Here is a 21,854-nt window from a genome sequence, read left to right on the forward strand (position 1 = left end):
TTAAGGTCAAATTGAAGTGCTGTAACAGCTGCAGCTGTTTGTGATCAGGGACACTCTGTCATGCTAATTAATGGAACAATGGCAAAGATAATAATAGTAATATTAATAGTAAAAATAATAGTTAGCTAGTATTAGAAGACCAGGATTTGCCTCTAGAAGGGAGAGGCAGGAGACTGACATTTAGTTTTGTCTGGTACCATATTATAGTGAATAGTAAATGAATGAATAATAGACAGTTATAATAATGAATGATAAATGGCCTTTCATTAATCAATGAGCCCAATAATATCCAAAGGAAAACAGACACTGGCAACCACAAATAACAAAGTTGAACACAGCCTGCGATGTAAGGTCCAACACAAACCAATTCCACGATCCCAGCCCGCCCACAGTTCGTTTGAGAAAAGAGAATCAGAGGGTTTTTGTGAGAGTTGGTGCGGGGCAGATGTGTGAGAGTGGTGGGCGAGGACAACCTCTTTGATGCAAGGGCCACACAGTTTGCTTTTGGTCTGGTTGTTTCAAACAAGTATAAATCTCAAATAGATTGTAATTGCCTAAACACATTTTAAAAAGCAACAAAGTTATGCAGTTATGCACTATTCTATTTATTTTTTAATTTACCTTTATTTAAACAGGAAAGTCCCACTGACATTAAGAATCTCTGTTTCAGGGGAGTCCTGGCCCTAGAGGGGAACCTATTGTACATATTAGTGGTATGGGAAACGCAGGCACAGGGAGAACATGCACACTCCACAGAATGGCCTTGTCCAGGTGGGAATTAGGACCTTCCAGCTTTTTCATGTCAATGAAAATAAAGGTGTCATTCCCCTATTTTAGGCAATGCACATTGGGCTTTATCATTGTTAGTGGACCAGATTAAAGGGCTAGCTGGGCGGCATTTGGCCCCCGGGCCTTAGTTTGCCCACCCCTGCTTTAGGCTATGGGCTCCATCTTAGCTCCACACATTGGAACCTGGCCAGCTCCATGATTCGTATTCACTCAACTCGCTTTTTCACAGCAGCTCAAGGCACGGTCAAAGTGTCCTAAGAGTTTACAAGCACATCAGTCAGTAAGAAGCGGATTTTAACTCCACTGAACTCCAGCAGCTTATTAATGCACTGACCCACGGAGCCGTGTGATGTCACAATGTAACAAATGGTGATCGGCTCATTGGAGAAACAGGTTTTTTCACTCATGTCCTGTTTATCTGTGACTAAAACTGTATAACAGTAAATCACCGTTCTTACATTATTATCAGGCGCATTGAGTTGCCTTGTGCATGAAATGTGCGGTATAAATAAACATGCCTTGCCTATTATTATTATGATTATGATTATGATTATTATGATTATGATTATTATTATTATTATTATTATTATTATTATTATTATTATTATTATTATTATTATTATTATTATTATTATTATTATTATTATTATTATTATCTACCATCCATTTCTTATAGTACTTTGTCAAGTACCATAATAAGAACTGAGTGACAAAAAAAGCAAGAGCCTCTGTTGTGAAAGGCATCAAATTGACTTCATTTTAGTGACTCGATAGTTTTCTGCCAATGAAACAGACCTGGTTATAAAAAACACTGTAGGCGTCCTGGGTTATCATTTTCTCATTGTGCAGTGTTTTGAGGGTCTTCTTCATCTGTTCTTTATGATCTTTCTTGAGAATTTCATTTGCATTAATATCCTTGAGCAGTTCCTCATTTTTTCCTCCACAACTGCCCCTATCCTTAAGTACTGTGGGGCGTCTCTTTTTTGGTTGGCAGCATGACAATGTCCTCTTGTTTTGCGAGTGTTGATGTAGTTGATAAGCCTGGAAACATCCAGACTCACTGCTGCACCAGTGTGTGAGTCTGGTAAGACTCTGCATCAACTTGATTTCTGCAAAAGGCAAAAGCAAAATTCTTGATGGATATCATCACTTACGCCAAGGGAAATGGCAAAACGATCTGGCAAAATTACTGGGTAGACAAAAAAGGAGAATCAAACTCAAAATTAACAACACTGTGGTAAAAAAAACAAATCTCTATCAAATTAATTTAACCAACACTTTTCTAATTGTGAAAATAACTAGACCTGCTGATCCTTCCCAGCCTGTGTTCAGCCTGTGTGAAATAACAGAGCTGGAGGTAGACAATGCCATTGGATCACTTAACAGTTCCAAAGCAAAGGATGCTTATTATGGGCTATACACAATCTCTGAAATGATGTAAAGACTCCTTAATTGCTCCAATAACACAAATGATCAATTTATCATTCAAGCAGAGAATTGCTCCATCCTCCTGAAAACGGCCTTAGTCACCCCAATCTTAAATCTGGTGATAAATGAAATGCAGCCAAAGACCGAGCAGGCAGTGTCCTTCCCGTGGTCTGCACGGTTGCTGAGAGGTGGGTTGCTAAAAATTAAAAACTGTACATTAAATAAAGGCCACTCCCCTTTGTGTTCTGTTCTGTATGGGTTCCGCACCAATCACTCGACTGAATTTGCCAACAGTTTGTAGAAAAAGTAAATTGGACAATAATGCTTGTGTTGGTGCTTTGACATTTCGTTATCTAAGCTGACATATCTCAACGTCTCTTCAAATGCCATTCAATGGAGAAAATCTTATTTGGACTCAAGGAAACAGTGAGTTGACAATAACAGTGTCAAATGGTCTTTCCTGCATGTCCCCATTGGTGTGCCTCAAGGGTCAATACTCGACCCCTTATTATTTTTCTTTATATATAAATGACCTTCCGAACACTTGTGTTGATGTTGAATTTCAAATGTATGATGTCATGCGTCATCTACATGTGCAAGAAGTGTTCAAGAGGCTTCTGCCATCCTGACCTCTGCTCTGCTCCTGTAAATGAATGGCATGGTCAAATTTAATCCACGGAATTTTAAACACATTTGTCAATCTATACCATTTGGGGCATGAGATTTTACATTCTATGATTTTATCACATATTGAATATTGTTGTACAAGTTGGACATTAACTGATGTGATTGCTGTATGAAAAAGCCTTAAAAGTCTGACAAGAAGCCAACGTCCTTCCATATTTGTAACATTTTACAAAAACATAATCTATTAAGCCTAGAGAATTTTAAACATTTTAAATATGCCTGTTTTGTTTACAAAGTGTTAAAGGGCCTATATCCTGCAAAATCGACTTTTTGGAGCTTTTAGCCATGTTGTGCTTTTTCCTTATCAAAAACCAATAGTCTTGCCAGCATGGCTAGTCCAGCATAATCACATAGCAATATTTTAGAAAGAAATAAACTCTTTAAGTGCACATGAGGTCCAAAGCTACATAGGAATGCTGTTTACAAAGTGTCTTTTGCAGTCACCCCTGGCCACCAGGGGGTGGTAATACAGCAATGTCAGCTCCCCACCATGAGGACCAAAGAGACAGGCAAAACATGTAGCACTATGCTAGCTCTTATTTTGGTGGAAGTCAGCACGGCACCAAACTGACACCCGCACCATCAGGCCTAAGGAGAGGTGAGTAAGGATGGGGGTATGAAGATTTTTTGTGTCATCAGAATGTGAATTTTAAATGTCTGTGAATTTTCTGCATTGATTTTTTTAACACTGAAATGACATGTTTGAATATTAGTGTTTCAATTCATTTTCAATTTAAAACCCTGAAAAATGTAGTGTTAAAAAGCATGCATTTCTCAGACATTTAAAATTCACATTTTGATGATACAAAAAATCTTCCATATAAGACACATAAAACCAAGGTTCTCTCCCATGGACTATACCAAGGCTCCTGCAGATCCTGGTGTCGTCCATGGGGGTATAGTTAAAGATCCATAGGGCATGGCAGCAGCAAAGAGGGAGTAGAGTCTCCAAACAGCAGGTATTTTTCAGGCAAAAGCCCCTTTCAAGCGTCCGGTGTGGAAGGTTCGTCTCCAAATAATATCCTGTGTGGCCATTGTTCACAAAGTGATAAACAGTAGCTCCTTTCCAACAATAAAAATTAAAATGCACCGATCGTAGTTTCAATGCTGTGGAGAAAACGAGCGCAGTGTTGTTGTGATGCCACAGACAGCGTGTGGAGGGGGCGTGTCTGAAAGGGTCAGAGGTTCTTAAAGAGACAGAGGCCTATTTCAAGACATTCACTACAGCCATTTTGAAAAAGCAATTTTATACAAGGCAGTTATTCTAATTTACTGCAGTTACAGACCAACAGAAGGTTTGTTCATCATTGTAGTGTGATATAGACTGGTATGGAGGACCGTGGCTGCCAAAACTATAAATATATACATAAATAAATAAATAAATAAATTTAAAAAAGATAAAATTTGCAAAGAAATGCGTGCAATTATGAGAATAAGTGCATTTATTTCTGTATTTATTTATTAATTTACATATTTATTTATTTTTGTATTTATTTATACATTTATTTCTGTATTTCTCTATTTATTTCTCTATTTCTGTATTTATTTTGGTATTTATTTATTTATTTATATATTTATTTATTTCTCTATTTATTTATTTATTTCTCTATTTATTTATTTATTTTTGTATGTATTTATTTATTTATCTATTTATTTATTTATTTCTCTATTTATTTATTTATTTTTGTATGTATTTATTTATTTATCTATTTATTTTTTTATTTATGGATTTATTTATTTATTTCTGTATTTATTTATTTATTTCTGTATTTGTTTATTTATTTCTGTATTTATTTATTTATTTCTGTATTTATTTATTTATTTCTGTATTTATTTATTTATTTCTGTATTTATTTATTTATTTCTGTATTTATTTATTTATTTCTGTATTTATTTATTTATTTCTGTATTTATTTATTTATTTCTGTATTTATTTCTGTATTTATTTCTGTATTTATTTCTGTATTTCTCTTAATGAGATGCAAATCATGGGGTGGGTCGGGATGCCTCTGCTGTCAGCTCATTGGTCAATCTTTTTCCTTGCTCCAGAGCTTGTCCAGCATAGACGGCCATGTTGAGATCACTGTGTTCTCGCTATAGCCATGTCAGAACGAAAAGAAAAAAAAGCATTCTTCCATATGCAGCAATTGCATTGTGTGTGTGTTTTTTAAACAAATAAGTAAATTATCCTTTGCTCTGGGTCGCTGAACAGCCTCCATTTTGGAGTGGTGAACGGTTGCATGTTGGACCTCAAGCATATCTAGTTGGGGACTGCTGTGCTATGTTCTAATGAGCTGAGAAGACTGGCGGACAGGAGAATCTGTAGTGTTGACTATATTATTTTCCGTTTGGATCAGTTACGTAAAGTCCCGTCGCCAGACGTCAGTCTTAAGGCGGCATTAGTATTACTATAAAGTACATATTTTTCGGTATTCGCGTAGCCCTGGCGCACACTGATCATTACATTAAACATAATCAACAGCAAATATGACCAGACCAACTACAGCTGTAACATCAGTCCTCGTGGCGGAAACGTCAGTAGGCCTACATGCATTAAATGCCGCCGGTCCTCTCTCTCCGTGAGGAGGAAATAGTTAGGTTACTTGTGGAGTTTGGGCTGGTCTAATCGGGCAGAAAGCGCGAAAGTAACACTGTGCAAATGAGTGATCTTTTTCCACTTTGTAGTGGTTATACAGCAGTTCTGCAGGCCTTCTCGTGGTTATACGGCGTATGTCTGCGTATCACGTAGTCTACTACACCACATCTGTGTCAGGGGGGGCGGGCATGGCCCCGTATGGCCAGCCCATAGCGACGGGTGTAACCACTAGAAAACATGCAGGATGGCCGGATAACCACGACAAACCGGGCCAAGATACGTATCACTCATGTGCGAAGTGTTACTTTGCGCTTTCAATCGGTTTAATACACCGCACGCGACGAGCTCTCGCGCAAAGTGCGTACATGTACATTACAGGCGTGCGCTGAGAAGCGCCATGCTGTCAAGATGCGTGTGCCCACTACAAACCACTACAAATTGGGCAAAGATCACTCATTTGCACAGTGTTACTTTCGCGCTTTCTGCCCGATTAGACCAGCCCAAACTCCACAACAAGTAGCCTAACTATTTCCTCCTCTAGCACGGAGGCGGCATTTCATCCCTCTCTCTCTTTCTCTGACACGGTTCCTTCCAAGCTGCGCTCGTGCGCAATTGCGCACGGCTCCCGTGTTGTCTGGGCACAAAATAAAATATAGGTGATATGATAGAGGGGCATCAACGATCATCCTCCGCCCTGAGAGTCCACGATGCTCGTGAGAGGCAAAGGCAGTGACAGGTGCTCGTGTGTGTTTTACTACAAAGCGCTGAAGCCGAAAAGTCCCCGCGTTCGATGTGTGCGTTTTACACTCAGACACTGGAGCTTTAGTGAAGGCTGAGAGAGACTGACAAGTGGACGCGGCCACAGCACTGACCGAGCCATATTCATGGTACAAACGGTGGCGCGAGTGTGGGGGTGTGTGTGGGGGGAGTGTGGAGGGGAGTGTGGAGGGGAGTGTGGGGGGAGTGTGGGGGGGAGTGTGGAGGGGAGTGTGGAGGGGAGTGTGGGGGGAGTGTGGGGGGGAGTGTGGGGGGGAGTGTGGGGGTGCAGGCGCTCGTTCTACAGCCCCAGAGTCCGGTCGTTTTCCACGCTCGGAAACGTGTTTTCGTTGCATCGGCGCAGTATTCTGCACAGACGCAAGGCCCAGCTCATTCAGCTGCTTTTGAAAAGGACCTCACTCATAAGTTCAAGTTTGAGTAGAAGGATGTGTTGATGAGGAGGCTCAGCTCGGAGAAACGCATGTAGGCCTACTGACGTTTCCGCCACGAGGACTGATGTTACAGCTGTAGTTGGTCTGGTCATATTTGCTGTTGATTATGTTTAATGTAATGATCAGTGTGCGCCAGGGCTACGCGAATACCGAAAAATATGTACTTTATAGTAGTACTAATGCCGCCTTAAGACTGACGTCTGGCGACGGGACTTTACGTAACTGATCCAAACGGAAAATAATATAGTCAACACTACAGATTCTCCTGTCCGCCAGTCTTCTCAGCTCATTAGAACATAGCACAGCAGTCCCCAACTAGATATGCTTGAGGTCCAACATGCAACCGTTCACCACTCCAAAATGGAGGCTGTTCAGCGACCCAGAGCAAAGGATAATTTACTTATTTGTTTAAAAAACACACACACAATGCAATTGCTGCATATGGAAGAATGCTTTTTTTTTTTTTCCGTTCTGACATGGCTATAGCGAGAACACAGTGATCTCAACATGGCCGTCTATGCTGGACAAGCTCTGGAGCAAGGAAAAAGATTGACCAATGAGCTGACAGCAGAGGCATCCCGACCCACCCCATGATTTGCATCTCATTAAGAGAAATACAGAAATAAATACAGAAATAAATACATAAATAAATACAGAAATAAATAAATAAATACAGAAATAAATAAATAAATACAGAAATAAATAAATAAATACAGAAATAAATAAATAAATACAGAAATAAATAAATAAATACAGAAATAAATAAATAAATAGAGAAATAAATAAATAAATAGAGAAATAAATAAATAAATACAGAAATAAATAAATAAATCCATAAATAAAAAAATAAATAGAGAAATAAATAAATAAATATATAAATAAATAAATACATACAAAAATAAATAAATAAAAATAGAGAAATAAATAAGTAAATAGAGAAATAAATAAATATATAAATAAATAAATAAATACCAAAATAAATACAGAAATAGAGAAATAAATAGAGAAATACCGAAATAAATGTATAAATAAATACAAAAATAAATAAATATGTAAATAAATAAATAAATACATAAATAAATAAATATATAAATAAATAAATACAGAAATAAATGCACTTATTCTCATAATTGCACGCATTTCTTTGCAAATTTTATCTTTTTAAAATTTATTTATTTATTTATTTATTTATGTATATATTTATAGTTTTGGCAGCCACGGTCCTCCATAGACTGGTGCTATGGGACTAAAAAAAGCATAATACCCCCTCTTTAAATGTAACCACTCTTTAAGTTGATCTAATTCATGTGTGATCTCGGTTACGAGCAGCTGCAGAGCTTTGTTTGCGTTTTTTATTTTTACCTCTATTTAACCAGGAAAGTCCCATTGAGTTAAAAACCTCCTGGACAAGAGTATTGTGATGTCGTCAGCATACATGTGTGACAAGACGAGTGGTGGTGGTATATATATATATAATTTAGCAGGGTTTAAATAGAATAGATGAACCAAAAAGACAACACCACCGGAGAGAAGGCTCCTCTAAAAGGCTCGTAGGTTCGTTCATCGAGAGCGGACAGAAAATGTTCCAAAAGTAAACATGATATTTCTTTGATCGCATTTGTTTCATTTAAAGTCCATACAAACCGGACACAAAACAAAACCAGGCAGCAGGAGGACAAAAAGGCAGCGACATGACCAAACCCCTTGACTTTTAAAAATAGATCATGTTAGACTGTAACATAAAAGTAGGAAAATGACGGTAGCGCTCGCTGGCTCATACCGCCGCACGCCCGCACAAACTACTCGGCCAGCCCGGTGCTTCGATAGTGCTCACAGGACGACCCCAGCAGACCCCGGACCGCCATCACCGACCAGAGCCTTGGCAGCCATGCAATGGTGCTATGAAGCCCTCAGCCATCCGCGACACTACAGAAGAGCTCGTATTAGCGGCCATGCAAAGTACGAAGATAAATGAACGGCAAATATCTCCCTGACAGGAGACGTGACACACCCTGCATGAAAGGGAGGGGCTTTTGTACGATTTTCCGGGATTTGCGCCACCTGTTGATGTTCTGTGTTATATCTATATAAAATAATAAATATTCATTAATAAGATCTACTAGCTTATATTTAACAACAAAATTGGTAATGCCACACATGCATAAATCATTTATATATATCACGAACATTATTGGACCTAATATTGAACCTTGAGGGACTCCTCAATCTTGACCTGTGCTCTCCCGTCCTCCCGATTCCCCTTATCCCAAGTTGTAGTAATTTCTTTAAAAGTATTGACCCTTTGCGGGGGTCACGTGGTTTCACAGCGCCATCTACGGACACACGTCAGGAGTGAGCGGGGGCCGCATAGGATTGAGTTGCAGGCAGAGCAGAAACTTTAGCATCTGTGTCGTTTTCGGTTGGAGGACTGTCTCCACATCGTAGTAAACCAGGTGCAACATGCCCACAAAATAGCACTTGCTCATTTTTAGTAGTTGTTTACTACCACTCGCAATTTAGCAGATGGCTTAGTAAATGAGGCCATTTATACTGGAATGTTCTGCAGTGAGGCTTTAATTATTACTCCTATGGGAACTTTTAAACAACTTTAAGCACAACAATAAGTATCCAATGAAGGTTCTCCTGGAGTGTCCTCAGCTGCTGGTGGGCTGGGCCTCCTGGCTGTCCTGACCTGAGGGACATAAAGGGACCGTCAACAACAATAAAAACAAGAGCCTGCAGTGTGTGGAGGAGCGGTCACATAATACAGATGAGTGGGTCCCGTTCAGCCCCATTCACGGTGTTGTGACCATTTTAGTCAGAGTTTCTATAATCTAAAGCCAGCTACAGTGTGGCCAATACACAAGACCAGGCTCCTCTCGTCTGATGACATGCTGAGCTTCAACTAACCGCCAGAAAGTGCCGACTTTCTGCGTCCCAGACATGCCCGGGCCCTTAATAAAAAGGCCTTTCCTGATTCCATTAACATCCCAAGTGTCTGTCTCCCTCTGTATTTGCATTTGACGCCGGTGATCTGCATATACACACCAACTGTATCCTGACCCCTGTCATGCTGTTATATATATATATATATATATATAAAAAAAAAAAAAAAAACACTCTTCCTCACCCTCCGCGGGCGGTATCTTTTTCCTCCTGCTCGGGTCCTCTACCAGAGGCCTGGGAGCTTGAGGGTTCTGCGCAGTATCTTTGCTGTTCCTAGAACTGCACTTTTCTGGACCGAGATGTCTGATGTATTTCCTGGGATCTGCTGGAGCCACTCCTCCAGTTTGGGGGTCACTGCCCCGAGTGCCCCAACGACCACGTGCACCACAGATGCCTTCACCCTCCAGGTTTTCTCCAGCTCTTCTCTGAGCCCCTGGTATTTCTCTAGTTTCTCGTGTTCCTTTTTCCTGATGTTGAAGTCGCTTGGTATTGCTATGTCGACCACAATGGCTTTCCTCTGCTCTTTGTCCACCACCACAATGTCCGGTTGGTTCGCCATTACCATTTTGTCCGTCTGTATCTGGAAGTCCCACAGGATCTTGGCTCGGTCATTCTCGACCACCTTTGGAGGTGTTTCCCACTTTGACCTTGGGGTTTCCAGCCCATACTCTGCACAGATGTTCCTGTACACTATACCAGCCACTTGGTTATGGCGCTCCATGTAAGCTTTCCCTGCCAGCATCTTACACCCTGCAGTTATGTTCTTACACCCTGCAGTTATGTGCTGGATTGTCTCATTGGCCTCTTTGCACAGTCTACACCTGGGGTCTTGTCTTGTGTGGTAGATCTGGGCCTCTATTGCTCTGGTGCTCAAGGCCTGCTCCTGTGCAGCCATGATGAGTGCCTCTGTGCTGTCCTTTAGTCCGGCTCTGTCTAGCCATTGGTAGGATTTCTGTATATCCGCCACTTCAGTTATGTTTCGGTGGTACATGCCGTGTAGGGGCTTGTCCTCCCATGACGGGACCTCCAGCACCTCATCTTCTGTTCCCCATTGTCTGAGACATTCACTGAGCACGTCATCTGTCGGAGCCTTGTCCTTGATGTACTTATGGATCTTGGATGTTTCATCCTGGATAGTGGCTCTCACACTCACTAGTCCTCGGCCTCCTTCCTTACGGCTAGCGTACAGTCTCAGGGTGCTGGATTTGGGGTGGAACCCTCCGTGCATGGTTAGGAGTTTTCGCGTCTTAACATCTGTGGTCTGTATCTCATCCTTTGGCCAGCTTATTATTCCTGCAGGGTATCTGATTACTGGTAGGGCGTAGCTGTTTATTGCCCGGGACTTGTTCTTGCCATTGAGCTGGCTTCTTAGGACCTGCCTTACTCGTTGGAGGTATTTGGCCGTAGCCGATTTCCTTGTCACCTCTTCGAGGTTGCCATTTGCTTGTGGGATTCCGAGGTACTTGTAACTGTCCTCAATGTCTGCTATTGTTCCTTCTGGGAGTGAGACCCCTTCTGTGTGGACTACCTTCCCTCTCTTAGTCACCATCCGACCACACTTCTCTAGTCCGAATGACATCCCAATGTCTGCACTGTATATCCGGGTGGTCTGGATCAGTGAGTCGATGTCTCGCTCATTCTTAGCTACAGCTTGATGTCATCCATGTAGAGGAGGTGACTGATGGTGGCCCCGTTCCTGAGTCGGTATCCATAGCCAGTCTTGTTGATTATTTGGCTGAGGGGGTTCAGACCTATGCAGAACAGCAGTGGGGACAGGGCGTCTCCTTGGAATATGCCACATTTGATGGAGACTTGTGCAAGTGACTTGCCATTGGCTTCAAGGGTGGTTTTCCACAACCTCATCGAGTTTGCAATGAAGGCTCTTAGAGTCCTGTTGATGTTGTAGAGCTCCAGGCATTCAATGATCCAAGTATGTGGCATTGAGTCGTAGGCTTTCTTGTAATCAATCCAGGCAGTTCTCAGGTTAGTGTGTCGGGTTCTGCAGTCTCGAGCGACTGTTCTGTCTACCAGGAGCTGGTGTTTGGCACCTCTGGTATCTATCTATATATATATATATATATATATATATATATATATATATATATATATATATATATATATATATATATATATATATATATATATATATATATATATATATATATATACATATATATAACACAGGCCAGGCATCAGGCATAATAAGGGAGAACCCGTGTGAACTAGTGAGAAAAGTGTAAACAGTGTGTGGTCAGGGGTTTTACAGCCTTAATACATATATAATACATTGTAAAAAATAAAGCTGCCAACTTTGCGGATTTCGTTTACTGCGGGTGATTTTTAGAACGGAATCAGAACGGATCAGAGATCAGCCGTAAATAGAAGATTTTGTTTCGTAGACCACCGTTCTTATAATAGGTGGTTCTTATCGAAACCCCCCATTCTCTCTGGCTCAGGAGTGGTTCGTAGCTGCTATAGCTGCTACAGTTGGTGTATTCTCCTGTGCTTTTGCTGTGTCAATTAGGGTTGTCACGGTTACCGGTGAAGCAGTAAACCCTGAAAAAAATGTTGACTATAACAATTACGGTTTCAATAAAAAAAGAAAAAACATATATATCTCTGTGGATTACCACGCCCGCGGTGTAGGCATGGTGAGCCAAGTTGCTGTGCAGACACACTTCATAGTTTACAACCAAATCCAAACTTTCATGAAGCTGGAATCATGTCCGAAGGAAAAGACGACTGCGCTCGGGACATCTATCAGCCCTAAAAGAGGACCCAGTCTGAAGTCTGGGCATGTTTTGGGGATTTTCCTTTATGTTGCAGAACATAAAGGAAAAAACCTTCAAACCTCATGACTCATCTGCGTGACTGTCACCCACAACTCTATGCAATGCAAGTAAGGTAACGTGGATGTTTCAGCTGTCCCACTGCCAGCATATCTACTGTTTCACGGACACCTCCATACTGGAATGGCAAAATGCATTACAGGCTCGTGGGGGGCAGATAAGAGTTGGTCCCCAATGCAATAGATTCACTCTCGCCACATTATTATGAATTAACAATGATGACTGTCTGACAGTGTTAATTTTGACAACATATTTTAATTTAATTTTAGTCTTAGTCTTTTGACTAAAATGTAATTTAATTTAAGTCGAGATTTAGTCAAACAAATCTTTTCAATTTTAGTCTAGTTTTAGTCGACTAAAATTGCATGTCAATTTAGTCGACTAAATTTAAGACTAATTTAGTGGACTTTTAATTTAGTTTTAGTCCAATTTAAATTGGACTTTCCCAAATCTGCAAAGCACACTATGATACAATATGTTCCTGATATAGGGGTTTATTTAGTTGTCCGGAAATATTAAAACACATTTCTGGCGCTATAATTAGTCCATGTAATACACTCCAAACCATCAACACCAGTTTGTGCAGGACTATCAATGCTTTCTGAACATATTCAACATACATGGTTTTCGATAATACCGACAACCATGATCATTTTCATTACATTTTCATACGGTGACAACCATAGTGTCAACATAATGTTCTTCTGTGTAGCCAATGGAGTAAAGCACGACTGCACTCATTTCTGTCTCAAAGTGTTGCTGCTTGAAATGAAGATGGAGATTCTCTGGAACAGCGGAGGCGTAACGGATGGATTACACTCAATTCAGGCTCTCTATTCATTTTAAGAATTATCATTAGTTTAATTTCTACGGCTTATTTGCAAATATCATAATTCTCTAATTATTATAAACCAGACTTTCACGCTTAAACGTCACACAGTACTGTCCTATAAGTACTAGAGTTTTTATTTGGGTCACTACTTTTGACTTCAACTTCAATTTTGATTTCAATTATGTTAAAGAAGACAAATAAAAGTAATGCAGTGATCTTAATGTTCGGTGAGGGACAGCATTTGAATGTCCCTTTCAGCCCATGAAGCTTTAAGCTATTGAGTAATCAGTTGCTCTCTGCTGCCCTCACGTGGTTATCTGTAGAAACACACTTTGGTGAAAAACTCCAATCTGCTACTGTGACGGAGAAATGCACTTCTGACAATAAAGCCGTATGTTTGTCAAACAACAGATACTTGAAGTTCTCTCTCCTCTGACCTGCGTCGCTGTTCAGTCTGAGGTACCCGTCCATCAGGGAGCTGAAGCCAGTCAGACCCCCCATGGCAGCATACGGGACGTCCCACCCCAGTGGCCTCCCCCGGGCCTGCCTCTCCACCGCTGTCTCTACCTGCAACCGCAGAGCCAGAGCATATGACCGTTAAAAGGCCAACCAATGGTTAGAATGATATAAAATCAGTTCTTTAGCATTTGTGAAGATGATAAAACAAAGTCACTTGATTGGTCTATAGCCGCACTCCCCTCATTTTCATAACCACTCCCCTCATTTTCATAACCACTCCCCTCTATCATCATAACCACTCCCCCATTATCATAACCACTCCTCTCTATCCTTATAACCACTCCCCTCTATAATCATAGCCACTCCCCTCTATTATCAAAACCACTCCCCTCTATAATCATAACCACTCCCCTCTATAATCAAAACCACTCCCCTCTATCATCATAACCACTCCCCTCATTATCATAACCACTCCCCCATTATCATAACCACTCCCCTCATTATCATAACCACTCCCCATTATCATAACCACTCCCCCATTCTCATAACCACTCCCCTCATTATCATAACCACTCCCCATTATCATAACCACTCCCCATTATCATAACCACTCCCCTCATTATCATAACCACTCCCCTCATTATCATAACCACTCCCCTCATTATCATAACCACTCCCCTCATTATCATAACCACTCCCCATTATCATAACCACTCCCCTCATTATCATAACCACTCCCCTCATTATCATAACCACTCCCCATTATCATAACCACTCCCCATTATCATAACCACTCCCCTCATTATCATAACCACTCCCCTCATTATCATAACCACTCCTCTCTATCCTTATAACCACTCCCCTCATTAGCGTATTATTATAACCACTTCTCTCACACACGCACGCACGCACGCACGCACACACACACACGCACACACACGCGCACGCGCACGCGCACGCGCACGCGCACGCGCACGCACACGCACACGCACACGCACACGCACACGCACACGCACACACACACACACACACACACACACACACACACACACACACTGTTTACATCTGTGCCCCCTACCCCCATGTTACTGACCAGTGTTTGGTGAGCAGAGCTGGGCTGGCCACATCCACAGACAAAGGGGCTGCTGAACCCTGGACAGGAGCCTGCAGGTCAAAGATCAGACAATGGTGCACAGTTTGCTGGTGTCCAAAAACTGCTCATATCTATGTAAGATTACACTAGTAAAACATGTACTTGTAACTATTGACTCAATCCTAGTGCCAGGCCAGTCTGAACCAGGTATCTTCAACAAGTGGTTTGTATAGGAGGCAATTTGAACTCTAAAATTATCCGAATGAGTCCATTTTATGTTTTATTGAAAGGAAAGAATTAAGAAAATCTGCTCTTAATTTCAGTTGGTAAGTAAAATGAATGATCATGCATAAATTAAGAAAACAAGATATAATGAATCAGTATTTTTCTTCATTGTAAGTCCATAGAAGATTATCATAATGTTGCCTGTTTTCTCATTTGTATCAATGTGTAGTCAGACTGATTAGAAATATGGTCACCTAAAATGCACCAGATTGCACTAAATTGCATAGGAGGGCCCTAGGATATGGCCCTCACTATTTCTAATATCCTACATACAAAGATTGGGCTTTGGGAGTTTATATATAAACAAGGATTCACAGAATTGTATCACTTCCTTTCATGATGTAAACAAAACAAAAAGGAGCTCCATGTCCAAAATGAAAGTGGGTGAGTCGAACAAAAGATATCTGCCACATTTGGTGATTCACATGCAATTGCCTTACATATTGTATCATAATACACATCCACATCACCAAAGAGTTCCTGGTCTCAACAGAAAGTTGAACAGGAGCTGAACAACTGGCACTTAAAAAGCACCAAGAACTGCAAAAGGTTCCTGCTGTGGAAAAACACCTATCGAGCTCTGGTTCCTCCCTGGTTTAGTCCAGCAATGCTTTCTTTATGACATGGTTCAAAGTCAGTATGCACTCATTTATATGGATCCTCTAAAATCATTTCGGGAAAAACTTGAAGCATAATGACTGACTTTTATGCCCCGCCTACAGCGTACATTTGGTGCAGACGTGTGCCCCGGCCTCGCTGTGGTCTTGTGGGAGATGTTTGCACCGGCAGCGCACTGGTCTGGAGCCCATATGTGGGACATACTGGTACTGAGAGCAGCGGCAGCCCCGTACACGACAACCCAACAGCAGGGGGCGCTCTGCCGGTACGTCCTCATACTCGGTCTGGTGCTGCTTGTACCTGCACAGGACAGAAGGCTGAGAGTTGTACATACGGAAAGAAGAATGAGCCCCACAACCCCAGCACCTGTCCCACAACCCCAGCACCTGTCCCTCAACCCCAACACCTGTCCCTCAACCCCAACACCTGTCCCTCAACCCCAGCACCTGTCCCTCAACCCCAACACCTGTCCCTCAACCCCAACACCTGTCCCTCAACCCCAACACCTGTCCCTCAACCCCAGCACCTGTCCCTCAACCCCAACACCTGTCCCACAACCCCAACACCTGTCCCTCAACCCCAGCACCTGTCCCTCAACCCCAACACCTGTCCCACAACCCCAACACCTGTCCCTCAACCCCAGCACCTGTCCCTCAACCCCAGCACCTGTCCCACAACCCCAACACCTGTCCCTCAACCCCAGCACCTGTCCCACAACCCCAACACCTGTCCCACAACCCCAATACCTGTCCCTCAACCCCAACACCTGTCCCACAACCCCAACACCTGTCCCTGAACCCCAACACCTGTCCCTCAACCCCAACACCTGTCCCACAACACCAACACCTGTCCCTCAACCCCAGCACCTGTCCCAAAACCCCAAAACCTGTCCCTCAACCCCAACACCTGTCCCAAAACCCCAACACCTGTCCCTCAACCCCAACACCTGTCCCTCAACCCCAGCACCTGTCCCTCAACCCCAACACCTGTCCCTCAACCCCAACACCTGTCCCTCAACCCCAACACCTGTCCCTCAACCCCAACACCTGTCCCACAACCCCAACACCTGTCCCTCAACCCCAACACCTGTCCCACAACCCCAACACATGTCCCTCAAACCCAACACCTGTCCCACAACCCCAACACCTGTCCCACAACCCCAACACCTGTCCCACAACCCCATCACCTGTCCCTCAACCCCAGCACCTGTCCCTCAACCCCAACACCTGTCCCTCAACCCCAGCACCTGTCCCTCAACCCCAACACCTGTCCCTCAACCCCAACACCTGTCCCTCAACCCCAACACCTGTCCCACAACACCAACACCTGTCCCTCAACCCCAACACCTGTCCCTCAACCCCAACACCTGTCCCTCAACACCAACACCTGTCCCTCAACCCCAGCACCTGTCCCACAACACCAACACCTGTCCCTCAACCCCAGCACCTGTCTCTCAAACCCAACACATGTCCCTCAAACCCAACACCTGTCCCACAACCCCAACACCTGTCCCTCAAACCCAACACCTGTCCCTCAACACCAACACCTGTCCCTCAACACCAACACCTGTCCCTCAACACCAACACCTGTCCCTCAACCCCAACACCTGTCCCTCAACCCCAACACCTGTCCCACAACCCCAACACCTGTCCCTCAACCCCAGCACCTGTCCCTCAACCCCAACACCTGTCCCTCAACCCCAGCACCTGTCCCTCAACCCCAACACCTGTCCCAAAACCCCAACACCTGTCCCTCAACCCCAACACCTGTCCCTCAACCCCAACACCTGTCCCACAACCCCAACACCTGTCCCACAACCCCAACACCTGTCCCACAACCCCAACACCTGTCCCTCAACACCAACACCTGTCCCACAACCCCAACACCTGTCCCACAACCCCAACACCTGTCCCTGAACCCCAACACCTGTCCCACAACCCCAACACCTGTCCCTCAACCCCAGCACCTGTCCCTCAACCCCAACACCTGTCCCTCAACCCCAACACCTGTCCCCCCAACATCTGTCCCTCAACCCCAGCACCTGTCCCTCAACCCCAACACCTGTCCCCCCAACATCTGTCCCTCAACCCCAACACCTGTCCCTCAACCCCAACACCTGTCCCTCAACCCCAACACCTGTCCCCCCAACATCTGTACCTCAACCCCAGCACCTGTCCCTCAACCCCAACACCTGTCCCCCCAACATCTGTCCCTCAACCCCAACACCTGTCCCTCAACCCCAACACCTGTCCCCCCAACATCTGTCCCTCAACCCCAACACCTGTCCCTCAACCCCAACACCTGTCCCTCAACCCCAGCACCTGTCCCTCAACCCCAACACCTGTCCCACAACCCTAGCACCTGTCCCACAACCCCAACACCTGTCCCTGAACCCCAACACCTGTCCCTCAACACCTGTCCCACAACCCCAACACCTGTCCCTCAACCCCAACACCTGTCCCACAACCCCAACACCTGTCCCACAACCCCAACACCTGTCCCTCAACCCCAACACCTGTCCCACAACCCCAACACCTGTCCCTCAACCCCAGCACCTGTCCCTCAACCCCAACACCTGTCCCCCCAACATCTGTCCCTCAACCCCAACACCTGTCCCTCAACCCCAACACCTGTCCCCCCAACATCTGTCCCTCAACCCCAACACCTGTCCCCCCAACATCTGTCCCTCAACCCCAACACCTGTCCCTCAACCCCAGCACCTGTCCCTCAACCCCAACACCTGTCCCTCAACCCCAGCACCTGTCCCTCAACCCCAACACCTGTCCCTCAACCCCAACACCTGTCCCTCAACCCCAGCACCTGTCCCACAACCCCAACACCTGTCCCTCAACCCCAGCACCTGTCCCACAACCCCAACACCTGTCCCTCAACCCCAGCACCTGTCCCACAACCCCAACACCTGTCCCTCAACCCCAACACCTGTCCCTCAACCCCAACACCTGTCCCACAACCCCAACACCTGTCCCTCAACCCCAACACCTGTCCCACAACCCCAGCACCTAGTTCTCTCATAATATTCATTATTATGACTTTGGGCTGCTTCTGGCTGACCTGGGACATTAGTACCTGTGTGTGCAGAAGCAAGACGTCTCGGGGCCAATCAGTTTACACTCGAGGCCCCCGGGGACCCCAAAGCTCACATACAGGCGGGTCTGCATGCGCCTAGGGACCTGTGTCCTCTTGTACTCCTCGTACTGCTGTGGGGTGAACAGAGTTCCTCCATCATCATCGCCAACAATCCTTTTCAGGGAGGAAGAAGAAAAGGGTGTAAGTTCTAAACTTGGATGCCATGATCTCATTTGTGTGTCCGTCTGTGAAACAGCATGGCCATCATCAGTCATCACCAGCCATGGTTTATGATTGTCCATAGCCATTTATTGGGACCTATGAATGTCATATGCGTAGCCGTAGCCACTCGTATTAATTGTATCCGATGAGAGTAAAATAAAAAAGGCATTGTTTTCAGATAAAAATAAAAGTGTTACAGGATCAAACACATTTCAGCAGCATGGCAAACTGCTTCCACAGTTTGGTTGGATCTTTTTACAAAATTCAAGGAGGATAAAAACATACAAAATTCATTTTTAAAGCAGCTGTTGGCAGCTGTTATTTCCATTTATTTTTGTGAATGTGGTATTTCCCATAATGATGATAAGGTTAATTCAAAGTGAAATGTCCCTCGTCAGTTTAGAATTATAGATCAGAATATCTTCAATTGTAAATTGTTCAAGATCACTGATTTTATTATTTTACCAGCTGTGGACGTCCTGCCAGACCTTCTCACTAACTGGACAAGAGAAGGATAAATGTTCTGTTTGTTCTGAGTTTTCATGACAAAAGTCACAAGGGTCAAAACCAAATCTACCCCTCAGTGTCTCCGCAGATGGATAGTAATTATTAAGAATTTTAAATTGCATATCTTTTACTTTGGTGTGATTTTATAAATTTCCAATGTTTTTTCTGAAATTGTTGGATTATCTAATATTTAAAGTTGTATCTTCCTATCTTAATCATGATAGACATGTCCTTTGAAAGCTTTATTTAAATATTTGTTGCCACATTTTTTGTCTGTAATGCTTCATTCTCCTATTTTTAAATATGGAAGCTTGATTTGGACAGTAGAAAAGATGATTATGTTTTTTATCAGCTGTATTTGTTACTGCCTGAGTGTTGAATAAACGTGGTACAAACATGGCATCAATACAACTAGTATTACAAATATTAGCATCAATGGCAATATTACTTTTTTATATTTTATTATTCCTTAATTATTTTGTGTATGCATGTTTTACTGTCCTAATCTGTGCATTAAAAAAAGCAAGAGGCTTTGGTGGTCTGGCCAGGAGAGGGCGCCCTGGAGCATCACCTCACCTCCTGCTTGACCTGCTCTTATGCATGTTTGTTCATCAGTCTGAATTGATTGAAATTTAAGGCATTCACTGTATTGGGCAACAATGATAAATTGCCTCGTTTCGTTTATTATACATTTATGTTAATGGAGGGTGAGTGGTCATGTGGGCAGAGATAAACATGTGTGTGTGTGTGTGTGTGTGTGTGTGTGTGTGTGTGTGTGTGTGTGTGTGTGTGTGTGTGTGTGTGTGTGTGTGTGTGTGTGTGTGTGTGTGTGTGTGTGTGTGTGTGTGTGTGTGTGTGTGTGTGTGTGTGTGTGTGTGTGTGTGTGTGTGTGTGTGTGTGTGCTTGTGAGGGTATGTGGTTGTTTTAGGAGGTATAGGAATGTACATATTCTTTTTTGTTTTCATTGTATAAGGTCTGTTGTGTTAAAGTAGTGAATGAAGAGAGCCCAGGTTCCATTAAATAGTACATCAGTAATGCAAATATAAGGATGACATTGTTGTCTGGCAATAGGCTATTGAGAAGTCCACAACACTTGTCATATGAGACCTCAGGTGATACAACAGCAACAACATATCTATTAGTCTGAAGCAAAGAGTATCAGTGTGTGTGTTGTATTTGTCTAGATGTTAATTTCTCAGACAAGTAAAGTAAAGTAAAGTAAAGTAAAGTAAAGTAAAGTAAAGTAAAGTAAAGTAAAGTAAAGTAAAGTAAATGCAAAGAGTTTTTGTCTGTTCATTCAACATGGTAGACTCTTTGACACTTCTCTTAAGAGGAAAACATATTAGATAGTTGGACATTTTATTATGTAATGCAAAAGTTAAGAAAGTAAAAATGAATGATTACTCTGATCAAGAATATTAGAAAAAAAATGGTGAAAAAATAACCTACTACAGGACTATCAAACACCTGCAAATAAGAGCGGCATCTGCTGTATATTCAGTGCATCTGCCTTCTTCTGTAGTATTCTACTGTTGCTAAGGTGTTCCTAAGGACAGATTCCTGTAATTTCAACCAAAGATTTAAACTTTTTTTTTATCATACTTTCTCCACAAGCCGATGTTTTATGTGTGTAAAACTGTGATAGTTTCCTTAACACTGGTGTTATCCACCAAATTAAGAAGAATTACCAAAACTTGACAACCTGTTATGTAAAGGATAATGCACGGCGAGGTGTCCATGATCAGAAATACCTGGACGACGCAAAGTCTAAATGGTATAAATACACTTTAAAGAGTAGCCTACCTCCTGTACTCGCAGTACTCGTCCACTGCCTTCAGAGCTGACTGGTCCAGGCTGATCCGCTCCATGTCTCACACACAAATAGGCTTGGCAGGTTCACGGACTGGTCCCAGGAGCAGAATGTTTACAGCGTCACCATGGCAACCAGCTCTGAGTGTCATGTTGTTAGAGTGACTGATATCCCTGGAACTGAAAGGCCAAACTGTGGTAAAGAAGGCTGATTACATTTTAAAGCAGGCCTGGTTATTCCGATGTAAACTCTTCAGAGTTATGGCCAAGGGAAAAAAATATTCCAACCCACTTTTTGGGTTGGCAGGACACAATAGGTGAAAGGTAGAAATGTAAAAAAAAACAAATAAATAAATAAATATTCCTTTTTTTTGGTGAACTTTTTCTTTTCCAGCCCATCCCTATCTCCAACATTATTTGTGTTTTTCCAACAAAAGTG

The 21,854-nt window shown here is 43.0% G+C and overlaps 1 protein-coding gene across 1 annotated transcript; it reads right to left on the reverse strand.

Moving 5' to 3' along the window:
* Positions 1 to 9,362: 9,362 nt before the first annotated feature.
* Positions 9,363 to 21,547, reverse strand: fam221a (family with sequence similarity 221 member A; the record flags this gene model as incomplete). The annotated part of the gene is made up of 6 exons (XM_079570301.1): positions 21,410 to 21,547; positions 18,878 to 19,051; positions 15,900 to 16,090; positions 14,888 to 14,958; positions 13,773 to 13,902; positions 9,363 to 9,400 (listed from the first exon to the last, which is right to left on the reverse strand). Exons 1-6 carry the CDS (start codon positions 21,472 to 21,474, stop codon positions 9,363 to 9,365), a joined length of 669 nt encoding a protein of 222 aa, XP_079426427.1. The 5' UTR covers positions 21,475 to 21,547.
* Between the last annotated feature and the right edge of the window lie 307 nt (positions 21,548 to 21,854).

The sequence above is a fragment of the Gobius niger genome (assembly GCF_951799975.1).
Source record: "Gobius niger genome assembly, chromosome: 14".
NCBI lineage: Eukaryota > Metazoa > Chordata > Actinopteri > Gobiiformes > Gobiidae > Gobius > Gobius niger.